Here is a 25,350-nt window from a genome sequence, read left to right as displayed (position 1 = left end):
TTTAATGAGGGTTAAATTTAATGTGATGCCATTTCCTGAACTCTTTCCTCAACAGTCTCTGATTTTGTGAATAAAGACTTAAAGCCTTGAAGTCTTTTTTTGCAGGTATTTGACTTGGTATAGAGCAGTTTGCCCCTTCAGTTTATCAGCTGAACCCTGCTGCATACTGCACAGAACTGTCGTGAGAATTTAGAGCATCACTCACCAAACTCGAAAAGAAAGACCCTCCAAGAAAATCACAGCTTCAGTCAGGCAGAGAGCTTCAAATAAGTCTGAGAACAAGGTGAGCTTAAAAAAATGAAACCAGGCACAGAGGTTGGGATTGTAGTTCAACTTTTTCTTGCCTGAGTTTTTGTGATTCTAATCAAATTAGAGTTATTTTACTTGGAAGTATCAGAGTTTGATCAGAATTTATCAATTTTCTACTGCAATAAACTATATTTGAGTGAGGTTTAGCATTCAGCTGTGGGTTGCAAATGTCTGCTTATACTAACAACAGCTGTTGCTGTCTAAATTGGTCTCATATGGTGCAGTGATTGTGCGTTGGTTTAGGCCGTGAGGGTGTGTGCCTCACAGCCAAACTGCTGCTTTATCTCCAGCAGCCACCTTCAGGCTAGTTTCAGTACTTCAGTGGCCTGAGGGAATCAGATTTGTGATTCTGATGAATGCAGATTAGATTTTTGAGGGTCAAAGTGGACACTTTAATTTGCTCCACAGATGAATAACATTTTTAAAATTGACTTGAATTTATTCATCAGCAGCACAAATCCGTATCATGTAAAAGTGATTTCAGGGAAGAGTGCTCTATTTGCCTTTTTTAGTGCCGTGCAGGTTGACAGCACTGATCTTTAAAATGGAGAGAATTGTTTTCATGTTTATCAGAGAAAGAAAAGCTGTGACTCATATTTATCAAGTTTCCATTTGAAATCTTGGTAGAACTACAAGGGACAAAGGTTTCCTGAAAATCCGAACACACAATGAATTCTGGGAAGCGTGCCAAAAAACCTAACAATGTTTGATGGATTAGCGAACAGTCATCGGGAGATTAAATTGACTCATAATTCCTTGTAAAGTCACACAATATGAGTTCATGATTATTCTGTGTTTGTCTCTGCTTGGCCACCGTGGAGTGATTGTGGTGGTGTTTTTGCTTGTGTCCCCTTTTCATGACTGTGTGGGCATGTACAGTTTATACTGTACTAAACCGACAGCTCACTTCCTCACAGACCTTTTTTCCCCCGCAGATGGCATTTTGACACGTCACAGTCGATAAATCTCAGGACTAAATAATGAAAAGAATTAAGTATAAATTGCTTCTTTCTCAGGGCCTTGAAACTGTGCATGATGGCACATTCTTAATCTGTCATTACCTGTTGTGAGACTGGAATATAATTCATCCATGGTTAATGGTGCTAGTAGTGCCTGCATGTTTACTGCTATCACAGGGCAAAATGATGTGAACATGCTTGTGCTTATTAATCCAGAGTTTGGTAAAATCATATAATCCCCATTAGAGCTCATAGACTTCATCCACACCCGCTGTTATAACACGAAACAATAGGTAAACACGGGTGTTGCTAATGACGTTAATGAGAGTCCTGCTTTCATTTAGAACTGAGCCCAATTAATCAAATTAGTAGCACCTGATGTTAACCACTATTTCATGTAAGAGAGATTTAACAGACAGAGCGATGACACATCTTTTAAGTTAACAGTTAGTTTTTCTGCAAAGGCATCTCTGTTATTATGTATAGTTGTGATTAATGACATGTTAAAGGTGGAAAACATTTGATGTGGCAGGTTCAGTGCCTTTAATTTAGCTTTTAGACATTTTGAGTAATGCTCTTTGCACTGTCAGAAGTTGGATTACAAAAAAAACTGTCATTACTATGCTAATTAATTCCTGGAGTCTCTTTATTTGAGTCAGCATCAAGAAGCAGACAACAAAGTCTGCCACACATGCAGAGCTGTAACTTTTACACTTCTGTTTTTGTGCAAAACATTTTAATGAACTCTGGATTTGCTGTTAAAGAGCCAGAATAGCTTCTAAATCTTGTTTCCAGCTTTTGTGCTGAGGTATGCCAATAAGCTGCTGGCACTAACTTCATATACTCACTGGCACGTCATAGGTTACGTCTTACTATTAATGAGTTGGAAGACCTTTTGCCTTCAGAATTGCGTTAATACTTCATGGCACCGATTCAACAAGGTGTTGGAAACATTCCTCAGGGATTTTGGTCCATATTAACTCGATAGCATCACACACTTGCTGCAGATTTCTCAGCAGCACATCCATGATGTCCCACTGATCTCCCACTGCTTCACATCCCAAAGGTGTTCTGTTGGCCTGAGATCTGGTGATTTCACTGTCATGTTCAAGTAAGCAGTTTGAGATGATTTGAACTTTGTGACACGCTGCTATATCCTGCCAGAAGCAGTCCTCAGAGGATAGGTACACAGTGATTGTAAAGGGACGGGCATGGTCAGCAACACTGCTTGGGTAGGCTGTGGCCTTTAAATGATACTCACTTCATACTAAGGGGGCCAGAATGGGTAAAGACAATATTCAGTTCAGGTCAGGTCATTTCGGAAACAGGCTCAGGGATCCCCCACACATCACACCAGACTGACCTGTTGATTCAAGGCAGATGGATCCATGTTTTCATGATATTTATACTAAATTCTGACCCTACCATCTGAATGTAGTAAAATAAATCCAAAACTCATTAAGCAAGTTTTTTCCCCAATCATCTATTGTTCAATTTAGGTGAGCCTGTGTGTATTGTAGCCTCAGTTTCTTCTTCTTACCTGATAGAGGTGTCACCTGGTGTGGTCTAATGCTGCTGTAGCTCATCTACTTCAACTTCTGATATGTTTTGTGCTCAGTTATGCTAAAGCCCAAGTGAAGCAGTCTTGCCATTCATTCTGGCATGAACAAGGTATTTTCACAAAGAGAACTGCAATACACTGGATATTTTCTCTTTTTCAGAACCTTTTCTATAAAGCCTGAAGTTGGTTGTCTGCAAAAAATTCACATCAGCAGCAACCGTGCTGTCTTTAAAGTTGCTTTAATCACCTTTATACCTTATTTGTGATGCTGAGATGTAATTTTTTTTTATCTTGATCTTGAAGAGGTGCTCAGGTGTACACAACTAAGTGGCTGCTGTGCGTAAAGGTCCCAAGCTTATTTTCTGAAACAGGAAAACGTAGTAAAAACACTGCACCAGTGCAGCGTTTGAATGTCAGTTTTCTTCACAGATCTGTCGTCTCCAGAGGCATCTGTCTGCTGGGGAGCACCAGCAGGACCTGTTCCAAGGTCAGCCTGCCATGTTTGTGTCTCAGCACTCGCAGCCGCCCACGCAGAGCCTGGTGGAGCTGATTGAGCTCTGTGGAGGGACAGTCTGCAAAACTGTGCGGCAGGCGGGAATCTGCATAGGGAAATACAGCGGCAGGAGGCCAGAGGGGAGCAGGATCCTGTCTGAGCAGTGGGTGTTGGGTGAGACATATTCTGCTCAGTTCTGTGATTTATCATGTCACTATAATAGCATGTCCCTAATAACTTTGTCTCGTTTTGTGTGGTTTTATTTCAGACAGTATCACACATCTGAAGCAGCTGTCATACGATAACTATGAGCTGGAGTGACCACCACTGACTTTTCTTACTTTCTCTCTTTTTCCTATTTTTCGGAGTATGAAGTGTAGTTTTAACAATTGAATGTGTGACGGTGTGCGATTGAATAGTTTACCTCATTTCTTCCATGCAGTATTCATCTTGGGCAGATTTAGATTTTTTGTTTACCTTTTGGGACTGTTGAATAAGAAATAATCTCAGTTACTGTGAAACCTAAAACACTGTTTTTCTTACTTACTTATTTACTGTCCTGGGTTAAAGCAGCAAGCACTACTGTGTAAAAATGAACAAAATAAGACAATGTGAGTTTAGAAATCCTTAATGAGCCAGTTTGACATTGTAATTAAAAGGTAAATTTTGTGTGATTATAAATGTTTTCGCAATATCTCTTTTGAATAAATACTTTATTTACAAAAAATGGATTTTGGACCTTCTTTCCTGAACTCCTGGATCAAAATGTACGATAAAAATAACTTATTTTTCTTTGCTTGTTTGTCATCTTATGTATTATTGATTTGTTGTAGTGTAATGAAATGATTACTCCTTTGAGAGTAACAGCTTGGTCTTGGTCAAAACTCAGCGGTGAACTGAAGAAGTGTGATTGGAGTCCACTCAGCAGGGGCACTGGATGATAGATGACAAGCCTGATGTTTCACAGCTTGGACTCTGACACCTATCATCTTTTCACAGCAGACAGGGAAATAAACACATTTACATAAATACAGATGGATAAATGCAACTGTCACAATGTTTTAGAAACACACACTTAATACATAGAAGATGTGTGCCATTTTAACTGATCACTTTTGGAGCTTCGTACCAAGCTCAGTAAACTAAAGAGGAGCGCCAAAGTCAGCATCATAAATTTTGACTCCATTTACCTGTTAGGTTAGCACATTTTATCATCATCTGCAGATGATGATTTAAAAAAAGAATATTCTAGAAGGGATTGTAAATACTTTTCAAATGCCAGAAAATGGGTCTGGGCTTTCAGTCTATTCTCAATAAGCACCACATACCTGGCATACTATACCCACCTACCTAAATAACATATTTTCTGTGTTTGTAATTGGCCTCATGTCCTCCTGTGTCTGAGTTTTTAAATAACTTACTGGCTCTGTTAGGTACGCCTGTTCAGTCGCGTGTTATTACAAATGTAACTGGTCAGCCAATCGCATAGCAGCAACCCAATGTGTTTAGCTGTGTAGATGTGGTCAAGATGACCTGTGGATGTTCAAACCAAACATTAGAATGGGGAGCAAAGGTGATTTGATTATATCATTGTTGTCGGTGTCAGAAGGGCTGGTCTGAGTAATTCAGAAACTGCCTCTCTACTGGATTTTCTCACACAACCCTCTGTGGGGTTTACAGAGCATAGTCTGAAAAAGAAAATATTCACACTAGTTCCCTAGATAAAACACCTTGTTGAAACCAGAGTTGGCAAGAAAATGGCAAGACTGCTTCTAACTGATGGCAACAGTAACTCAACCACTCATTACAGCCAAGGTGTGCAGAAGAGCATCTCTGAAAGCACAAGACATTGAACCTTGAAGTAGAAGCAGCAGAAGACTGCATCCGGTGCCAGTCCTCTAAGCTAAGAATGGAAAACTGAGGCTACAATTCACATGGGCTCTACAAAATTGGACAATGGAAGATTGGAAAAACTTTGCCTGGTCTGATGAGTCACAATTTCAGCTGGTGGATCAGAATTCGGTGTAAACAACATGAAACCATGGATCCATCCTGCCATGTATCAACAGTTCAGGGTGCAGGGTGTAATGGTGTGAGTGATATGTTTTTGGAAAACTTTGGGCCCCTCGGTACCAATTGAGCATTATTTAAATCCATCTCTTTATGACCACAGTGTTCCTATCTTCTGATGGCTCCTTCCAGCAGAATAATGTGCAGTGTCCCAAATAATCTCAAACTGGTTTCTGAAACATGACTGTACTCAAATGTTCCCCACCGTCACCAGATCTCAATCCAATAGAGCACATTTGGGATGTGGTAAAATAGATTTATGCTTTGTGGATGAGTGCCCAATAAGTCTGCAGGAACTGTGCAGTAGATAGATATGTGCTGTGGTGTGGTATGCAGGGATGCTTTTGTATCTTTGGTGTATAGATAGCAAGAGAAACCTAGTATACCAGGTACTGCAGACATCCCCTGCATAAATCTGCCAATATTTACATCATCAGCCTCAGTGTTCCTATTAATGAATGTGCATTTTCCCTTTAAAATAAAATAAACAGAAAGCTCTGTTATATTTCCAACTATAAATATTACTATTACTATCTTTACTTTTAAAAATAAGTACTAATAGCGTTAATATATTCACAAATCATATTAAGCAATCTCCACGTGTGTCCTGAGATAACTTTTGACGCCACATGTTCTCAAACAAGATAACAAAAATGAGGCTTTTTGCTGGAAAGAAAGCCAAAAACGCGGCATACGCCTTTAATATTACAACATATGGGTCTCGTGGTGCACTGTCGCTGATTGGCTGGCCCCCATTACGTCACGTGGCCAGTCGGTTTTACCCGGCGTCATTGCGTAGGGAGGCGTGTGTGTGACATTTGCGGTGCAAGAAGCTAGTTTGAGAACAGCTAATCGGGTAAAGATGAGGACCCAGAAAAGAAAGTAGGAAATATTTTTTCCGTTTAGCATCAGGGTCGAGCTTTGGCTTTGACTTGGTCATGGTTCCCCGATTAGAGAAGATACTTTATGTCAAATGTAGCGTTTGGTAAAACTTCCTGTGTTGGCGAGCACGTTGAGTAGTTAAGCTAATGCCTTTTTTTTCTGAACTTGTAGTAAACGTGCAGAGTTCAGGCTGAGGACGTGTTCCGGTTTGCTGTCCTGAGATGTCCGTACTAATATTTGATAACTGAAGTTTAATTTTATGCATTGCTGTATGGCTTTAAGCGCTTGAGCCGACTTGACAAACTGCGTTTTTTTGCACACAAGGTTAAAATTAGCTTTAGCCAACTAGCTCCTCACTCCCTTCTTGCTGCAGCTTGATCACTTTTCCTCCGCTGACTAGTCGGGACAGGTGTGCTGAAATTGGGCCAGGTGTGGTGTGTTGTGGGATACCCAGGGTGCACTGCTACTTAATCACGGCGTGCGCTGACAGTCCACTTCAGGGATTTTCTGTCACTTCAGTGGAGCCAGAGGTGCAATCATGCTGCTCTCTTTGGTTGTGCACACATACTCGCTGCGGTACTGGTTTCCTGCTACGATCATGCTGGGGACAGCCCCGGCTTATCTGCTGTCATGGGGGGCTTGGCGCTTGCTGTCAACTATCTTACCATCGAGTTTGTACCACAAAATAGACGACCGGTTGTACTGCATCTACCAGAGTATGGTCCTATTCTTCTTTGAAAACTACACAGGAGTTGAGGTGGGTGATCCTCCACTTTGTGTGTGGGTTATTTTACCCACTAATATCTAGTCTATGAATAGAAAAACAGACTGTCTTAAGATACAGCTGCCTGTGGATGCATATGTCTGCAGGTTTTTAACTTACAGCGGATTAAAGTCTGTGGAGAGCATTGCACTTTTTCAGGTCTCTGTATCTGTTAAAACCGTTGGGGTAAATGTATAAAATTGTAAGAGTGTGTGTACACATTCAGCCCAGTGAACAAGATGGACCAGATACATTGCAAGAAAGTCTGCATTCTTTGGCACTGCTGTTGCCACACCTAGAACAATTGGTGGTTTTCGTACGTTAACGTGTGTTTACTGAGGGCAGGTACAGTAGTGTAGCTGGCTGACCTTTGCCTTTAAAATGATTGTCATAAATTGATTGCAGTGTACCATCAAATGGAGCCTTCTTAAATGTGCTGTAGTGTTTGAGTAAATTCTTTTGGATTCATTGCAAAGACTCAAGTTTTAATATTTAATGAAACAATATAAATGTTAATTTTTCAGTGATGTAAAATTAACATTTATATTGTTTCGCTCTGTGAAGTCAAACTAAAACTGAAAATACAGTTAAGTCTAAAACTGCCATCCACTGGGCTGGATTGGAGTCTTTGCTTGGCCGATTCTGTCCCTTATGTCTTATGTTCAGCTTTTTGCTGACATGTACACGGCCTTCACCCTGCTTTCTTTTCTTTTTCTGTAGATTGTTATTTATGGAGATATACCAAAGAACAAGGAGAATGTGGTTTACCTGTCAAATCATCAATGCACAGGTACTTAATCTGAATATCAAGCTTTATAAAATGTAGTCCAATGTAAAGCACTATTCAAACATCTAACCTTTTCTTTTGTTGTAGCTGACTGGATCATTGCTGACATGCTTGCCATCAGGCAGAGCGCTCTGGGTCATGTCAGATATGTCCTTAAAGATGGACTCAAGTGGCTGCCGCTATATGGATGGTATTTCTCTGAGGTAATGTATCTGTGTGAGTATGAGGAGGTCATTTTTAAGATTAAGAAGAGACCAGCTGCTTAATCTGGGGTGCCTGTAGTTCAGGAAGTAGACAGGAAGGTTGGTGGTTCCAGTCCCTGGCAAGATACTACTAACCCCAAGTTGCTCTCCAATGCAACCATTGGAGTATGAATGTGTGTGAATGTTATATAAAAAGCATTTGAGTAGAAAAAGTGCTTGTATGAATGGGGCAAGTTGTGTAAAGCATTTTGAGAGCTCAGAGTATAAAAGCATTTACCAGCTTGGCACTGTGACTGATATTTATTGCATTATTATACAACATGAGTGCTCATGGGTTACACCAGTGCTGCAACGTTGGCATTCCATTTGAACTTAACCTGTAAAGTTTCGTCAGTTTATCTTGGATCATTAAGACGTCATGGTGTGTGCCTTTGTCTTACTTCCTGCTAAAGTAGTTAACCTGACATATTTTGCCACAGTAACAACACACACATACACAGATGGATATAAGGGCTGGTTTGGGGGAAGTAAAAAAAACAAAACGATTCTACCATGCCTGCCAGGTGTATGTCTGTATCAACATGTTTAAGTTGCGCTTCTTCTCTGTAAGAGTGGAAGGGAGTTGTCTCTGAATGCGCTGCATTGTTTGCAGCCTCATCTCAGCTCAGAATAAAAAAAGGCTAACCCCAGTGTGGCCGGGTGATTACCACAAACACTCTTCTAACATGTGAGAATGATGTCTAAAAGAGGAAGAGTCTTTGACACAATAATTTTTTTTGTTGTTTGTGTGTGGTGAATGGTTTGTAACAAAGCTTTCGTCTCAACTCTAAAGTCTCAGTTTGTTGTTGATGAAAGCACACCTAAGCCAAGAGACCATACTTAGGATTGGGGTCACACCATCTGTAGTGGTCATTATCATTGATTTCAATTACAATAAATTTATATAGTGCAAAAAATATAACAGCAGTCTTATCAAGGCTCTTTATGTTGTAAGGTCAAGACTGTACAATATTAGAAGTTCCTACAATCACACAACCCATTTTAAGCAAGCACTTTGCAACAGTGGGAAGGAAAAACTCCCTTTTAACAGGAAGAAAACTACAGGAGAAACAAGCTCAGGAAGGGGCAGCCATCCAAGACCATTGGTTGGGGTGAGGGGAAAGAGACAATTGTTCTGAACCCATGAGTACTCATTAGAGTACTTGTTAAGAAGCTTTGGAGCTACATGAAAACACAAATGTCAAACCAAACCCATCTCTAAACGCAGCCTTCATTTTGCACAATTGTGTTCCATAGCATTAAAAAAAATCTCTGCTGTAAACACATATAGTGCTTTTCTACTCAATAGAGCACTTTAAGTCTCACTCACCCAATCACTTCTATTCATACACGCACTTTTTCCATACATGCTTTTTTGTTTGTTTGTTTGTTTGTTTGTTTTGTAATACATCAACACTGTGATGTATGCATCAGGGACAACTCAGGGTTAACATCTTGCCCAAGGATACTCTGACACTGAGTAGAGCCGAGGATTGATCCACCGACCTTCTGATTAGTAGACCTGAACCACAGCTACTCTATTAATGTGCTCAAAACCACCTTTTCGATAGTTCCCACTTCAGTTCATATCTCAGGAACCACATTTTGCCCACATCTCAAACACACACACACACACACACACACACACACACACACACACACACACACACACACACACACACACACACACAGACTTGCATGGTCAAAACAGTGCTAGCCTGCTCCTGGTGGTACAGATAACTTGACTCACTTTCATTGCGACCTTTTCTCATTCGGATGTCTTTTTCTTCTACCTAGCACGGGGGAATATATGTGAAACGAAGCTCAAAGTTCAATGAAAAGGCGATGAGGAAGAAGCTCCTTGCTCAGACTCAGCGTGGAGCACCGGTAACTACACATTTTCAAATATTTCCTAAATGTAAATCTTTTTTTGTCTCTTAAGTTGAAACGGAAGAGGCTTCAAGATTTAAATTGCACGTAATTATATTCTTAAGACAGGAAATGAAAAATGTTTTGTTCAAAGGTCATTTGAAGCTTATTACCATTTCAACACATTTTTTTTTTTTTTTTTTTTACCTCCTGGAATATTTATAAAAACAAGATAGTAATTGAAATTAAAGTTATAAATATTTCAGGGTTTTTTTGTTCTGTGTCAGTAAAATGTTTTATTTTCTGCCATGGGAAACAGGCAGCAGTTTTTACTCCATCAAAATGGATAACTGGACGTTTTTATGTATTGAGATTCATTTGTGTTGTGTGTTTGTTGCGTGCAAGGACTTGCTTTTAATCGCTTTTTTGGATTTGACTGTGGGGGATTAGTGTTGCCTGTGCGTATGTGTGTGTTTTAGCACAAGTCGTCATGGTTTCCAAAAGGCACACTGTGAAAACTGTGCAACACAGTTCACTGCTGATAGTTGCTGCCCATATAATCAGTTGTTAATGCAACAAAAATTTGGAAACTGAGACAAGAAACTTACGATCATATTAATGAAGACACAAATTTTCACAAATGGTTTGGTTTGGCTGGAATCAGTAAATCCCACTTGGCTGTGGATGCCAGTTATTCACATTGGTTCAAACTGCTGCATAGTTTCATTTGGTTCAAATGTTATCATAAAGGCATCGGCACAGGTTGGGCAAAAGTAGATGAATCAGATACAGCCGGGGCCTGGGAAGCAGGTTTTGTGTTCAGGTTAGCTGGAATCTAAACTGGTATGAATCAAGATAATGAAAACATTTTATCAGGTTTTCTTTTAAGCCTAAACAATGTTGGGTTTACAGCTTCCTTCTCAACAAATAGTACATTTGTTAGAAAGCTCTCTTTGATTTCATGTGCTATTTCTCCTCACAGATGTACCTCGTCATCTTCCCTGAAGGAACTCGGTATAATCCAGACCTCAAGAATGTTATCGCTGACAGTCAGGCTTTTGCTGCGAAAGAAGGTAGAGTCAGGATAGCAGCCACTCACTGCTGTACTTGTGCATACTGATTCAGTTCAGCCCACTCAGTCAGTAAAACAGCTGACTTAAATTTAGTTCTGTGACCTTCTTTGGCCACTAAAACATAACCTGCAAATAAAACTTTCTTGAGCGTTATCAGATTAATGTATTTTAAAGTTTAGATGTGATAACAAATGAGAAAAACTGTATAAAACTAGAAGCAGAACCGGATTCAGTAGGATTAAGGCCTCAGAAAGCTATATAAATGCTCATGAATGTAAAACATAGATTATATGGAACAGTAAACATATCAAATGAAAACCTCACTAAATAAAAAATATTGTAATACTGGTGCTGTGCTGGGAAGTAGCCACGTTCCACCAGCTTTTACTATTTTGGCACCACCATGAAGTGCAATGAACTGACACAGTTGAGGGGCTTGTGCTGCTTTCTGCTCACAAACAGCCTCGATTCTGCAGAGATTAAGGCTATCTCTGGGCCTCAGCACTGAATATCACCTTCCCCCATTAATCCAAATAAATCGCTCTGGAGAGCTGACATGTGCACATGACATTATCTGTTATTAGTGTGGCATTAGTGAGCAGAGGACGGTGGCACACCAACCTAGGATCCACCACGCTTTGCTGTGAATATCTCAAACAGCCACATTCACATTCGTTTTTCTTCATTTTGTGGGGGATTCTAGCCGTCACCTGTTTTACAGTAGAGCAGTAGAGCTGGCAGGAAATGAGGAGAGATGGGGAGATGGCGCACAACAAAGGTTCCCATCCACACTCGTGTATGGGAAGGCATCTACGTGGCTCATAAATCACCAAGACACCAGGACTGTAATATGTAAAACACTGGTTTGCATAGGCTGATAAGAAACAAATTTATGACGGTTTCTACATATTTTTCACAGGGCTCGCTGTCCTGAAGCACACTCTAACACCCAGAATGAAAGCAGCTCACGTAGCCATCGATACTATGAAGGGCCACCTGGATGCTGTGTATGACGTCACAGTGGCCTACGAGGGAACACTGGACAGCTCCGGGCAGAGGAGATCTGCACCAGCGATGCCAGGTATGCAGGCATGTTGTTTTAGACGCGGTTCAGGGGGGGTTCTGTTGTTGGTGTTACAGCTGATTACGCGCACTTTTATTTCTGTAGACGGCAGTTGTTGTTGCACGAGATATGCTTTGGTTTGCCCGTAACAGCGACCTCAGTTTGCTTTCTTCTTAATCAGTGCATCCTTAAACACACACACACACGTAGTATTATTAGTCCTTCAACATTGTAAACGACGCCACCGGTAATTAATCACACAGCAAACATCACCTATTAACAGTCACACCTTCCTGTAAACAACATGACTCGGTGTTTTGGAGCCTTTGATTATTCCGTGTTCCCAGTTGTTCAACAAGCGCTCTTTGAATGAGTTAAAAAAACAAAAAAACATCCCGTTTCAGGAATAAACATCTGTGTGTTTCTAGAAAACAGAACAGAGAATAGAAAAGCATTCCTGTCCTCACGCACTTCCTGGCCTCATGCGGTGAAGGTGACGGTGGTGATTTCACAAGGAGCTGGAAGTGACTCGAGGCTGCCAAAGCAAATGTTTCTTATCAGGGTGACTAAATTAGCATTCAACATATTTCTGTAGTCCTTTTAATAGCTGCAAATTGAGAGGATAAATTAGTAATTTACTGCATAATATAAATTATAATATTTTCTGCTCCAATTCCTGTTTTACTTAAAAAAAATAAAGCAACAAAGAAAACAAATTCGCAATATTAAATGTAACACATTATTCTGCCATTCTTCTCTATCGGGTAATGTTTTTAAACAAAAACAACTAGCGATTAATTGTGTACATTCACTTCATCTTAAAAAATGAATCATGGTGTTTCTGTGGCTGATTGTGGTTTATCTTTAAGCTGTATTTGAGTGTGTCACGTTTGGTGTCTGCTGAAAACTAATTTACTTTACTTGGTTTGCAGAATTACTATTCAAATCAGAATGGCTTGTTGATTTGATTGCAGTCATTTCAGTGCCTCCGTGGGAGGCCTCTTGTTTTGATAGTTGTAAATGAGGGGTGGTTCTTGCATCGCTACAACAACATTAGCATGTGGTCCAGGACTTTTTCTTCGTAATCACAAAAACATGGTAAAAAAAAAATCGTAGCAGCCAAAATGTACCTGATTTAAAAATAACTTTATAAACTTATTGGTTACTTCGATTTGTTCAGACTGTGAAAGGGGGGGGCTGGATAATGCTATTGCAAATAACAAAGTTTTATATCCCCTTTTTTTTATTGAGTGTATTAAAAACGACAACAAAAATCTTTAAACTGATTAAATTATAACCTAAGAACAAATGCTTGATTGTTACCAGCGATTACAAATTATGTTCTTATCTTCTGGAGTACTACTTGCATACGATTACACATATTTGTAATTTTGCTTTTGTACTTCACCGCAGCTTTTAAATCAGTCGATGTGATTGAAGTGCACATGTTCAGCTCTAGATGAAAGGGAATAAGAGAGAAAAATAATAAAATCCATGAAGTGTTTCTGAATTACAGCAATTTTTATACAAAGTTCCCAATTTTTCATTCTCAAAATTAGTTTGACAATTGACTGACAAGCAGTTTCATGGCCAGATGAAGCCCCGTCCCTTTTTTATGATAAATGAAGGAGACATGATATCTGAAGATGAGTCGGTATGTTGACTTAGTATTTTACAGCTTCTCACTGTGATTGTAAATAAGGGGCCAAAGAGATATTAGTGCACGTGAGCGAGGCTGTTGTTAGGCTGTCAGGTTATCAGAGAGACGGCAGAAGTCTTAAGTGTCCAAATCAACAATCCGCCAGCTGCCTTTGCTAAAAAGAAGACCGGCCAACAAAAGGCCTAAAAGACCACAGAAGACGGCTAAAGTGCACAATGACGTTGAGAAAGACAACTTCACAACATGTAACCACACACAAAGTATACTCTCAAGGAGGCAGGAGTGTTATTGTCAAACACCTTCTTGAATGCAAGTGCAGAGGGGAGCGAACTCTGGAATGTGAAGGACAGATTACACTTTGCCAGAAAGCCTCTAAAAGCGTCTGTCTGAACTGTTCTGCAATAATATTGGACCAAAGAAATAAACATGAACTTGTATCAATGAGAAAAGTATGGAGAAGGAAAGGTACAGCTCAGACCACCTGTCAAACATGGTGGCAGCAATGTTGTGGCATGGGCATCTGTGGTCCACATGCTACAATCAGTCCTTTATAATTAGAAATGAGATTAGTTTGTTCAAATACTTTTGAATAAAAACGGCTCATGCGAAATATTTGTTAAAGCCGTCAAATTCCTGCTGAAAGGCTGCATGTTAATTACACGTTATTTGTTTGAGATTTACTGTGGCGGCGTGATCGGAGGCAAAATTGTAAAGACCATCCTTGTTTAAAATGTTATGGTCCAACTTGTAACTGCACCGCTCATGTTAGCAATCGGTTTGTTCTTTCAACTCGCGAGATCAAAGATTCCCTCTCTGTTTTTATTTGTTAAAGATATTTGGATCATAGCGAGTTGTTTGTCACTTCACAGCAGAGTTGTTTTCCCTTCCAGGTGATTGTTTTTTAAAGGTTGTTTTGCAGCATTGTTCTGCTCAAACACACATGACATGCAGTCATTGAGATTGAGCTTTGATTTATGAAACGCTTTAAGAGTCTTTTAGCCTCTCGGTGCCAAACACGAGTGTCTGCAGCCAAGAAACCCAAAAACAGGATTTAACCCCCCGCAAGCATGAGGAGGAAATGCACCAACACTGCTTTGCACCTTAAGAATGACTCCGGCGTTTTTATTGTGCGTTACAGTAAAAATATTTTCATCCGTCACAGAGTTGTCGGCGCTCGTTAAACTGGCACACATTGTGTGCGAAGGTCAATTTAAATCCGGGCAGCCGCTGATGGAGGTGCTCTCTCCAGCAGTCTTTCGCTGCCGACTTCGATCAAGTTTCCTCTTTTGGCCTCAGTGCCACATTTCCTGATGATATTGCATGTTGTGGAAACAGGAACTTGAAGGTCTCCGGGGATAGACGAGCAGCCTTGAGCGTTCACACTTGGTTACGCTTTTATATATGACCTCCTCAGATGTGTGACTTTCTGTTTCTTTGCTTAAGTGCAGACTGACAGTTTAATTTTAACACACTGTATGAAGAAAAGTTGAACCTGAAACATTAAATCATCATATTTGGAAAGATGTTTTGTCTTTTGTGTCTTGTGATTTGACACCAGTGACTGTTTTGGAATTACCTTCACCTAAGTGATTTCATGATATCAAGCTTCCTTCCTTTACTGGTCTTTACTGGGCGATTGCATCACAGCAGCTCCAGTCCATCACTGTCACCTCGTGTTGGTTTTTAAGTGCTTACTGTACGTGACGTTGCACTGACAGGATTTTCCTGTTTTTGATTGGTCTTTTTATGGATTAATTTTTTTTTTCTCTTTGACAGAATTCCTCTGCAAAGAATGCCGCCGCATCCACATACACTTTGACCGTGTGGACATAAAAGAAATTCCCTCAGAGCCGGCGTTTTTCCGCAGATGGCTGCACGATCGCTTCGAAATCAAGGACCGGTGAGTGTGTGCGTGCCTGTGTGTGAGAGCATGTACACGCACGTGTGTGTGGAGTAATTAATCATGTTGAAATTGCATGTCATCTAGTCAATATGTGAGCTGTGAGGTGTTTTTGCAAAATGACTTCTTTTGTGTGCCACCGAGAGTGCTACAGAGAGATAAACCTTAAATTCTGTGTGTTTCTGTGTTTAGAATAAATTAATACAGTATTAAGTTAATATTCAACCAGTAAAATATAGCAAAGGGTTTTGTTTCACAGGTTTCCAGCCAGAAAACAAAATTGTTTACTCTATATATCTTTTTTATGCTAACTAATTAATTACTAATAAAACAATACCAGGCAGTCATTATGAAGTTAATAATTAATAAATCATTTATTTTAATAGGCTTTCTCATTTGGATAAAGATCGTTTGTTAATCAAGACCTGTGAACAAAAGACATTAACGACAAATGACCCGTAACAAAAAACAATCACACATGTTAGCAAACTGAGAAAAGCGTGTCTAAGGGTTGTGACGGTGAAAGAACACAATGTGGCTTTGACTTTATGTATTTGTGGACAACAAACTGTATATAAGTATTTTTTTCACTTAATGTGACAACAGTTGCTTCATGGCACACAGTTTAATAAGTTAAAAAAATAAAATAAAAAAAAAGGCTGCTCCAGGCACACGTACAAATGGGTCAAATGTGGTCGCCGATTTACTCGTTAATTAAATTGTCTTTACACTGACAGCTCGTGGCAGATAGCTTATTCATTTTTAGTGAGAAACATAGAAAAGTAAGGTTTCCTTTTGTGGCTTCTCTAGTGTGATTATGTGACATATCTCTGAAGACTGAAGAAACCATTTGAATAATGGTTTTGTGACATTTCCATGTGGGCACAGACAGAGAGGGTCCAGATCAGTGGTGTCAAATTCAATTTACGTCATGTGTATCAAATGAAAACCTCACTAAATAAACTTAAGTACACTTAAGTTTAAGCGGTCCAGATCAGCTAATTTGTTGCTTCATAACCTGTAAAAAAGAAAAAAATGTCCCCTTTTTCTCTGCTTCAAAAAAAAAAGAGTTGACCTACGCATTTTAATCCATGAGGTGTTTTAAGAAAGAGTCTTTTTTTCTACATGATGAAGAAATTCTGCTTTTAGTAAGTCAAAGGTGTAAAACTGCATATAAAAGTACTGGTAGCTCATTACCTGGACTGTAAATTCACAGAAAATATTTTATTTTCTGTGAACCCACTGTAATAAACTTTAATGTTATTTACTGTTATACTAACGACAAGAAAACACCTCAGTTTTTATTTGTTTTGGTATTCTTTTGTTGTAGTATAACAGACCACGTGTGATTTCTCAGTCAGTAAGAAAGACGTGAAAGTGACAAAAATGGTCTCAAATGTTTTTCCCTCCTCCTGATTTCATGAGACTACTCTGTCTTTTCAAAGGCTGCTGACCGATTTCTACGAGTCGCAGGATTCAGACAAATTATGCAAGTTCCCCGGTGAGGGCAAACCTTCTCCGCTGAATCTCTCGAAAACCCTGCCCTCCGTGGTCATCCTTGGGGGACTGACACTGCCAATGCTGCTGACAGAAAACGGCAGGAAGCTGTACGTGAGAACCTGGGTGTGCGGGACGCTGCTGGGCTGGCTGTGGGTGAACGCTTTTCCCTAACAAATCGGGGCCAGTCTGCCACGATGAGACGCACAAAAGACTTGAGACGGTGCCATTTTTCCTGTATCGCGACACAATGTATGCTCCAGATGCAGAGCAGTATGTGATAAGAGGCTCAGAGATATTTTTGTTTTCCAGTTTGACTGTTTGACCGGAGACACTGAGAAATGTTAGCCTTTTGTGCTACTTGCTCCCTCCCCAACCTGAAATGACAAAACCTTTTGTTAAAGTATTATATTCCTCAAAAGTTATTGAAATAGCTTCATACCTCTATTAAAATAACCCCTCCTTCCTTTCATCGGATTTAGCCAAATTAGTATCCTTGCATGCTGTTTTCTTCTTCTTTGGTCTTTGGCCAGTTTAGAGTTCTAATTATTTCTGAGAGCAAAGTGTGCCAAGCACTCTAAAACACATGCAACGATCACAGTCGGCTGCTGTACTAAGGAGCACAGCCTGCTGCTGATTGATCATTTAAGTGCACTGATTTATTGGTTTTGGTTGTAATGTCTGTCTTGTTTCATGCCAAGTCTCATATCAGGAAGAAATGCACTTTTTCCCCTCGTGTAAGGTGATGCTTGTGTGTGTTTGTTTTTTTTTGGTTTTTACATTGGTCGAACAACTTGCAGTCCTCTACACGGGCCCATACGGGTGACACCAGCTACATTGTTTATCTTAAATATTCATCTTTTGTTTCCTGACTGTGAATGTAGCCGTAAGAACAAGTATATTTGTGCATCTGTGAAAGACTACCCCTCCCCCTTTTTTCTCTTTTCAGCTCAGCCTTTTTTGTCAAGAAACACCGCTTGAGCTCGCAGTGGAGGACTGTCAGTGAACTTGTTCCACCAATGTAAATCATTACTTTCACCTTTAAAATCGTCAGTCATTGCCAAAACCTGTTGCATTTTGTTTTTCCACATCGTCCCACTGAGAGCGTCTCTGCGTGTTTTAAGTTGAGCAATACGTTGTCGATGACGGCAAAGAGACTTTACGTGTGTTTGTTCCTCTGAGTTATAAAAAAACAAACTGATTTGATGTCTTTCATAATTGTTTATTCATAACTTTTCTATATGCATTTGTTACTACCGTGTCAAGGTTCACGTCTGTCTACCTAACAAAAAGCTGACAAAGCCATGTTAACAGTATATCGCAGGTTTCCTGTGCACTCAAAGCCATTTGTATTTTAAACATCATTGTATCGTGAAATGCACTGTGTGTCCGTTGTCGTTGTTTACCATGAAAGCATTGCATTTTCCACACGTCACTTTACGTATTTACGACCTCCTGTAGCCTGATGTGTGTTTTGTTTCCTCGTGTGGATGGTATAGTAATTTACATCTTGCTCTAATACCTCACTTGAATAATCCTTCCTTGTTTTTAAATGACCTTTGTCAGCCATTTTCTAGTCATTTTTATCCAGACGAGCTCTGACTATAACTCATCAGGAAACTCTGTGTAGACAGTGTATTAAATGCCAACTGTTTTTGGAAATGCGTGCCTTCTCTTTGGAGGAGTCGGTCCTCGGCCGTCTCACAGAGCGCCACGGTGGCTCTTTTTTTTCCACCAGGTGACTGCACAGACGCTCTCTGCTGGAGCTGCTGCTCACTGCAGCGTGCGGCCACACTGTCTACAGTTCATAGTGGCTTATTTTGCTCTAAGAATGCATTGATTTACACTTGAGGACTATTATTAAATGGTGAAACCTTTAATGCGTGCAAGTTATGGAAATTGGGGGGTGAGAATGAAATAAAGTGGTTTTCCTGGGCAAGTTGTCTCTTCTCTGTTGCTCTTACTGCTTTGATTATAAGTTTTATATCAGATATACATAGAAGATGCATACTGTTCTGCCTCTGTATTATGTATATACATTATGCTCTATTACTTCTCATGGTCAGCAACAATACTCAGGTAGGCTGTGGTGTTTAAACTGCCTTTCAAAGTTGTGTAGACGGCCTCTTCCTTCACAGCCCTCCATGCAAATGATTTTTCCCAACTGCATGAGTGACTGAAGTTAAGTTTGGCACTAAGCTTGGAGATAAAAAGCCTGGGAATGAATTAATATCAATAACACTCACAAACGGCGGGCGTTTCTGAAATGAGTGAGATAGGCACCAGCTCAACAATAAGATGCAGTCGGTCTGCTGTGTGGTTTAAACTGTTTATTCAGAGTAACGACATCATGCAGAAACAGAGCTGATGATGTTTGTTTAGTTTTTAATGATCGGTGATTGATGGTTAACAGAGGGCTGAGATAAAGGAGGTGGGCAGAGAAAAGGAACAATGGAGACGATGATGAGTGAGGCGGGGAGGGGAGGGGGTCCTGGCTCTAATTTTTTTTGCAAATCATTTGGTCAACCTAAACTAAGGCAATGCCTGGTTTTACATACCGTCTTTTAAGGGGCTGCGCTGAGCCTCAAAACATGTCCAAAGTTTTCTGCAACAGTTTTTTCTAAATTCTGTTTTTTATTTCTCTGAAAATATTCCGATTTCCCATGATCCCTTCTGCCTTGTTATTGTCTCTCCTCTGTTGCCCCATTTAAATCCTGCAAACACCCCTATAGAGGGGGGAGGCAGAAAGGCGGGTCTTTACCTTCACCGTCACCTGGCACAGTCATGCCTCAGATCCAGTTCCTGAAGCCAGCTCCTTCTCCTCCTCTCTGACTTCTGACCCATTTGTCGTCTCCTTTTCCTCTCTGTTCCTGTTGGTCCTTATTTTCTGTTGTCACCTTTTCTTATTTTAAATCTTTCTTTTTTGTTTGTTTTTTTACTCTTTTTTTTCCCTGTCTGCTCAGCCTTTTCCCTCCCTTTGACTTTCCTTTTCCCCCTTTTCTTTCTTTCTTTGCTCTTTGTTTTCTTTGTTCTGCTGCTCTGCCTGCATACCCTGTGCTTGAAAAAATAGTCACTCCTTTTTCTTTTAACACTACATTTAATACTGCTGATTCTTCTTTTCATCCAACCTTTTCTCATCCTTTCATCAAGTTTTTGTTAAATTTTATCTCCTGCATTTCTTTAATCCCCAGTACCTTTTCTAAATTCTTCTCACCCTTCAGTTTTGTCTTCTCGTCCTCCTTTTTCATTTCTTTATTCTTGTCTAGCTTCACTTCACCCCAAGTTTCTTTCCACCAGTCCTCCAGTTCTTCTTCATGAGTCCTCTCCTTCAGTCACAAGTTTTCTGATGTGCCTGTTTGGTTCTGATGCATCATCTGGGACATGCTGCTGAAGACCCAAGAGAGGAGACTCTTCACATCACCATCTGTGACGTGGGTAAGTTCTTTGGGCCACGGCGCTGGGAAACTATGATACTACGGAGAAGTAAAGTTGCTTTACAGTAGGAGTGTGTAGTTTACTGTAGATGCTATTTTATGTGTACAACACCCAACACACCAAAGTAATCAATCATCTTAGATAAAACCCTGAAAAGCGAAAACTTCCACACAGCTAACAGCTGATGACAATCTGTTGGCTTTTTATAGGATATTATCTCCTCGGTGATCTCATTATTCACGTGTGTTATATTGTTATTGAAAACATCCAGAAGGATGTAATTTAGTGTGAAATTGAAGTGAGTTAGTGAAATAAGTCATGTTTTGTTTAAGCACTTGCTTCTTAGTAGTTTTAGCAGATAGCCTGACATGAATCCAGCTCTTGCTTTTCACTATTGGCTCCCTGTATGCTTCCTGAGCGCGTCAGGGTCTGGCTGCATGCTGCATGTCAGAGCTGTTGACTCCTCGTGGGCCATTTTGCAAATGTAGATACTCAGCTGGGGCCTTCCAGCTGTTTCACAGTCACACTCTAAAGGTGATCACTGCGTCATTAGAGCCCCTCGACTCTAAAATGACGTACCTGAGGAGAATTTATTAGTGTCGTTGTTTGTGATGTCATCTTTTTTCGTCTTTTTTGTTACTGTTTATTTTTTCTGCACTCTTGCTTTTGTGATTTTATTGGTGTTATTTATTTGTCATAACATTGAATCTTTATTTCTGTTTCATTACATTAACTGTATCTGTTTTCTTTGGGCTGATGTTTGAATTTGCCTTCTGAAAACTCTGCTTTTTGTACTTTTGTTAAGTCTGTTTTTAAATGTTGTGTGTACAAATAAAGTTTATTAATATTATCAACATTTGTACTTAAGAAGAAGTTTGATTTTACTTTAAAATGCCGTAAAAGCTTTGACTGTATCCTTGCTCACCTCATGCTCTTCCTACCCACCCTTGCAACATATTTACATACACTGCAGATCTAATCTAATTGCACTGAAAGAAAAACTTTTGAATTTTCTCTTGTTTTTTTGTTTTTATTAGAAAAGTTGCATTCAGTAAATTTCATATTAAATCAGTATAAATACAACCCCAGTTCCAAAAAGGTCATTTTTGATTTGATGTCAGCCACACGTCTCAAAAAATTTTGCATGGGGGAACAAAAAGTTGGAAAAGTGATACTACAAAGAAACAATTATGTTAATTGGCAACAGATCATAAGCAGGAAGGGTATAAAAAGGGCCCCTTATAGATATAGAGTTTCACCATTCAGCAAGAAAAACAAAAAAAACTTTGAATATCTATTTTTTAACATAAATTGGGAAGACCTAGTTCAAATATCTCATCATCTACATTACATAATATATAAAGATTTAGAGAATCTAGAGAAATCTCCACATAGGGGACAAGGTATAAGGCCCTCTGGTGGCACTGTACAAAAACCTGGAACGAATCTGTCATAGAAATCACTGCATGGGCTCAGGAGCACTGTCAGAAACCATTAACAATGAACACAACTCTGTGCCAAAGCTCATTCAAAATGAACCCGTCAAAGTGGAAATATGATGAAACAAAATGTGAAACCATTTTTGGAGAAAATGAACGCTGCATCTTCTGGGCTAAAGTGGAGAGAGACCATCTTTTGCTTTTTGATGTGCATGGAGTTCTGACAGATCTGGGGAAAACAGCATGGAATAATTTGCAGAAAGACCTAAAATTAAGCACACCTGACTCTGTAGCTCAATGCAGTGAAGGAGACACATGTGGGGCTCTTTGGGAGATATATTTTATATCATATTGCAGATCTTGCATTTTATGTTTCTTTTTTGTGTTTAAATGTTAGATAAAAAGACTGAGGTGTAGAAAAAAAATCTTTTGTATGAATGTGTGTGAATGGGTGAATGAGGCATGTTGTATAAAGCGCATTGAGTGCTCAAGTAGAGGGAAAAACAAGCACTATATGAGCACCAATCCATTTACCATTTGTAATATGCTTTGTGTCTCCAGTTTTAAGAAATACAGACATGAAGCGCTGCTTTTAGAGGTGAATAAGGACAGTGTGAAAAGCCATACTAGTTCAGAGAAGTCACCTGTCACTAGAAACTCAGAAATGGGTCAGAGATGGGGATAGTTGTCAAAATATTAGCTCGAGGTTACCGCTAGGGGTCGCTTCTGGTTTTTGTTTGGAAGTGCTCAACACAGCAGCCATGTTGGTCCGGGAGAGCCGCACCTCCTGAAGTCAAGATTTTCAACTTTGCAGCGGTTTCATTTGCTCTGCCTGTAGGTTGAACCTGTATGGACAGCTGGACATAAGTAAGCAGTTCAGGATAATTAAAGTAATACGGTATTTATTTTAAACGATAGGGTTGAGTGCGCTTATATATTGTTAATGTTTATGTAAAACTTTAATTTGAAAGGTTAGTCTTTACCAAAGAATCCAAAAATAAGCAAATTAATAAAATGGAAAACAAACAAACATTTTCAACACTTTCAAAGTCTTATTAGTAACAAACAGACAGGAGCAGATGAGGGAAGGGTTTTTTATTATTATCCTGGAGTGACCAGAATGGGCAGGATTAGATTTACAGAGGAGGGATGGTAGATATACCGGAGAAAGGATGGTGGAAGGATGGAGCTGTGCCAGGCAGGAGGAAAAGAAGAGGACCACAGAGAGGGTTCATGGAGAGAAGAGGCTTAGTGTGACACGGGTGGATGCTAGGCTAGGGTTGGAGAGAGATCATCCGCTTCTACTTTGCGTCCACGAGTTTTCTACCTGAGCAACAACATTTGTAACAAATCATTTTTTTCTTTCACCAATAAAAATTACCTGGACCTAAAAATTAAGCGAAATTAGAATTTGGCTTCGTATTGGTACAGAAAACAGCTTAGGTCACGTGTGAAACGTTATTAATAAATAACGTTAAAATAAATAAATGCAATAACATTCCTGAGCTGTGCATAGAAATGCGATATATAACTGTGGCCACAACCCCTGAGAAAGATGGCGGCGGGAGAGACGCGCTTCACGATCCCCGATGACGCGGGATTTACGCATTTCTACGTATCTCCACGGCCAGTCAACGAGGAAGCGCAGTTTCGGACCAAAGGTTGTGGCTGCTTCTGCTACTCACTTGTCTGGACTCCAGGTGTGTAATATATACCAACACGATTCGTACAACCGTACAAATAACATAAGCTTCACCAATACGTAGTCGTTTTAACAACAGTTTAAAGAAAGTAGCCAGCATATGCGTTCATTTGCACGTCTGTAGCTTTGTGCTGCGATTGTTTCTGTAGTTGAATCATCCCAGAGGCTCACAGCCACATCTGGAGATCTTATTGTGGGTAGATATGATTAGATTGCACATATGTTGAAACCCAAGAATTATGAAGAATAGTTTGAGAGCAGTGCAGTGTGTATCAGTGTGTATCTGCATTGGTGAGCAGTGCAAAATTCCGTATTTATCCGACACCAAGTGAATGCAGTAGATAGCAATACCGATATTTTTAACTTATAAATTTCACTTATGTGATAACTTATCAGGTGAATTATCATCAATTTACAAATCAAAAAGACAAAATAATAATAATAACACGCATCAGTGGCTATACACTGAACTTAGAGGATAGAAACAAAGTATCAATTCTGTCATGTTAGTATCTATCCAGTATCGCTACTGTGGATAATTAGATTTATCCACCCACCTCTATTGGGGAGCACCTTCTTGGTAAAGATTAAAGCTGAATAAGTGTCCTGAGTTGTGCCTATTAACCACCTGACACCCTGCACTGCTTTTTTGTTTTCAGCTTTACGATGGCGTTGGACTGGATTGGCTTCAGCTATGCTGCAGCCGTCGCTTTCGGAGGATTTATGGGATACAAGAGAAAAGGTTGATGAGCATAATTTCCTTCGGGATTAATAAAGTATTTCTGATCCAGATCACAGCTGTGCATAAAGCTCAACTAAATATTAAAATGCTGAAAATGAAATCAACGCTGATTGATTTTTGCGTTTCCCTGCAGGCAGCGTGATGTCCCTTATGGCTGGTTTAGTTTTTGGCGGATTATCTGCTTTCGGTGCCTACAACATAACGAATGACCCAAAGGACATCAAGGTGTCACTGCGTGAGTATGGCTTTCTATATGCAGCCTGTGCGGCGGCTACAATCAAGAGTGTAGAGGTTCAGTGTCCAGCTAGTGTCATAACAGGGTGTTTTCTTTCTTTCAGTGTCCTCGGGAGTCCTTGCAGTCATCATGGGAATGAGATACAAGAACTCTGGGAAATTAATGCCGGCTGGAATAATGACAGGGCTAAGGTCAGGGTCAGATGTGCTAACAGACAGTACGAATTGTTGTGAAAATCAAGGATTGGGACATTTATTTGTTAAACTTGCTGATGCAGTTGCTTTGTCTGTCTTACAGCTTGTTGATGGTGTTTCGCCTCTTACTTCTGATCGTCTGACCGGGAGAACACCAACCTTTACCCTGGAAACAGGAAACATTCCCACTAAGCCGACTAAATCAAATTTTACTGCAGTACTTTTTTTTTTTTAAATACACGCATATAAGCAAGTGTATGAATGGGAACTTCCATGACTTCTTAACCCACAGTGCAGGAGACGGCTGTGGGCTCCGGGCGCTGTTAGGGTACGGATTTATTTCTATAACTTGAGTAAAAGAACAAGTTGAAGCATTTTCATTTGTATTCTTGTCCGTCTATGATGGTGAAAGAGTTTTTGTGATTTTTCTAATAACAGCAAATTAAAACAAGTTTAATTCATTAAAAATTGTTGT

General features: G+C 39.8%; 3 protein-coding genes across 5 annotated transcripts in view; all 3 read left to right on the top strand.

Moving 5' to 3' along the window:
* mcph1 (microcephalin 1) overlaps window positions 1–4,011 on the top strand; it is a 35,959-nt gene extending 31,948 nt beyond the window's left edge. For 2 of the 3 annotated variants that reach the window (XM_031742935.2, XM_031742936.2), the window contains exons 14-15: window positions 3,259–3,496; window positions 3,591–4,011. In XM_031742935.2, the coding sequence (XP_031598795.1) occupies window positions 3,259–3,496; window positions 3,591–3,643 (291 nt within the window). In that variant the 3' untranslated portion in view covers window positions 3,644–4,011. The remainder of the gene's footprint in view (window positions 1–3,258; window positions 3,497–3,590) is intronic. The other variant, XM_031742937.2, reaches the window with a different exon arrangement.
* Window positions 4,012–6,812: 2,801 nt separating this feature from the next.
* Window positions 6,813–19,068, top strand: agpat5 (1-acylglycerol-3-phosphate O-acyltransferase 5 (lysophosphatidic acid acyltransferase, epsilon)). The gene is made up of 8 exons (XM_031742924.2): window positions 6,813–7,031; window positions 7,758–7,827; window positions 7,912–8,027; window positions 9,864–9,953; window positions 10,918–11,008; window positions 11,928–12,089; window positions 15,508–15,631; window positions 17,077–19,068. The coding sequence occupies exons 1-8, from the start codon at window positions 6,813–6,815 to the stop codon at window positions 17,300–17,302; spliced, it is 1,098 nt and encodes a 365-aa protein (XP_031598784.1). The 3' UTR covers window positions 17,303–19,068.
* A 4,480-nt stretch (window positions 19,069–23,548) lies between these two features.
* Window positions 23,549–25,343, top strand: zgc:163080 (uncharacterized protein LOC799515 homolog). The gene is made up of 5 exons (XM_031742886.2): window positions 23,549–23,702; window positions 24,364–24,446; window positions 24,580–24,681; window positions 24,785–24,872; window positions 24,979–25,343. Exons 2-5 carry the CDS (start codon window positions 24,371–24,373, stop codon window positions 25,016–25,018), a joined length of 306 nt encoding a protein of 101 aa, XP_031598746.1. The 5' UTR covers window positions 23,549–23,702; window positions 24,364–24,370; the 3' UTR covers window positions 25,019–25,343.
* The last annotated feature ends 7 nt before the right edge of the window (window positions 25,344–25,350 follow it).

The sequence above is a fragment of the Oreochromis aureus genome, linkage group 13 (assembly GCF_013358895.1).
Source record: "Oreochromis aureus strain Israel breed Guangdong linkage group 13, ZZ_aureus, whole genome shotgun sequence".
Taxonomy (NCBI): domain Eukaryota; kingdom Metazoa; phylum Chordata; class Actinopteri; order Cichliformes; family Cichlidae; genus Oreochromis; species Oreochromis aureus.
Note: the sequence above shows the minus strand (reverse complement) of the source record. Positions and strands in the feature narration are given on the sequence as shown.

Excerpts from the sequence above, each read along its gene's own strand:
- agpat5 (XM_031742924.2), top strand. The coding sequence starts at position 6,813 with ATGCTGCTCTCTTTGGTTGTGCACACATACTCGCTGCGGTACTGGTTT. Across the intron at positions 12,090-15,507 it reads ATCTGCACCAGCGATGCCAG|AATTCCTCTGCAAAGAATGC; the intron begins GTATGCAGGCAT and ends TCTCTTTGACAG. Across the intron at positions 15,632-17,076 it reads CGCTTCGAAATCAAGGACCG|GCTGCTGACCGATTTCTACG; the intron begins GTGAGTGTGTGC and ends GTCTTTTCAAAG.
- zgc:163080 (XM_031742886.2), top strand. The coding sequence starts at position 24,371 with ATGGCGTTGGACTGGATTGGCTTCAGCTATGCTGCAGCCGTCGCTTTC. Across the intron at positions 24,447-24,579 it reads TATGGGATACAAGAGAAAAG|GCAGCGTGATGTCCCTTATG; the intron begins GTTGATGAGCAT and ends GTTTCCCTGCAG. Across the intron at positions 24,682-24,784 it reads GGACATCAAGGTGTCACTGC|TGTCCTCGGGAGTCCTTGCA; the intron begins GTGAGTATGGCT and ends TCTTTCTTTCAG.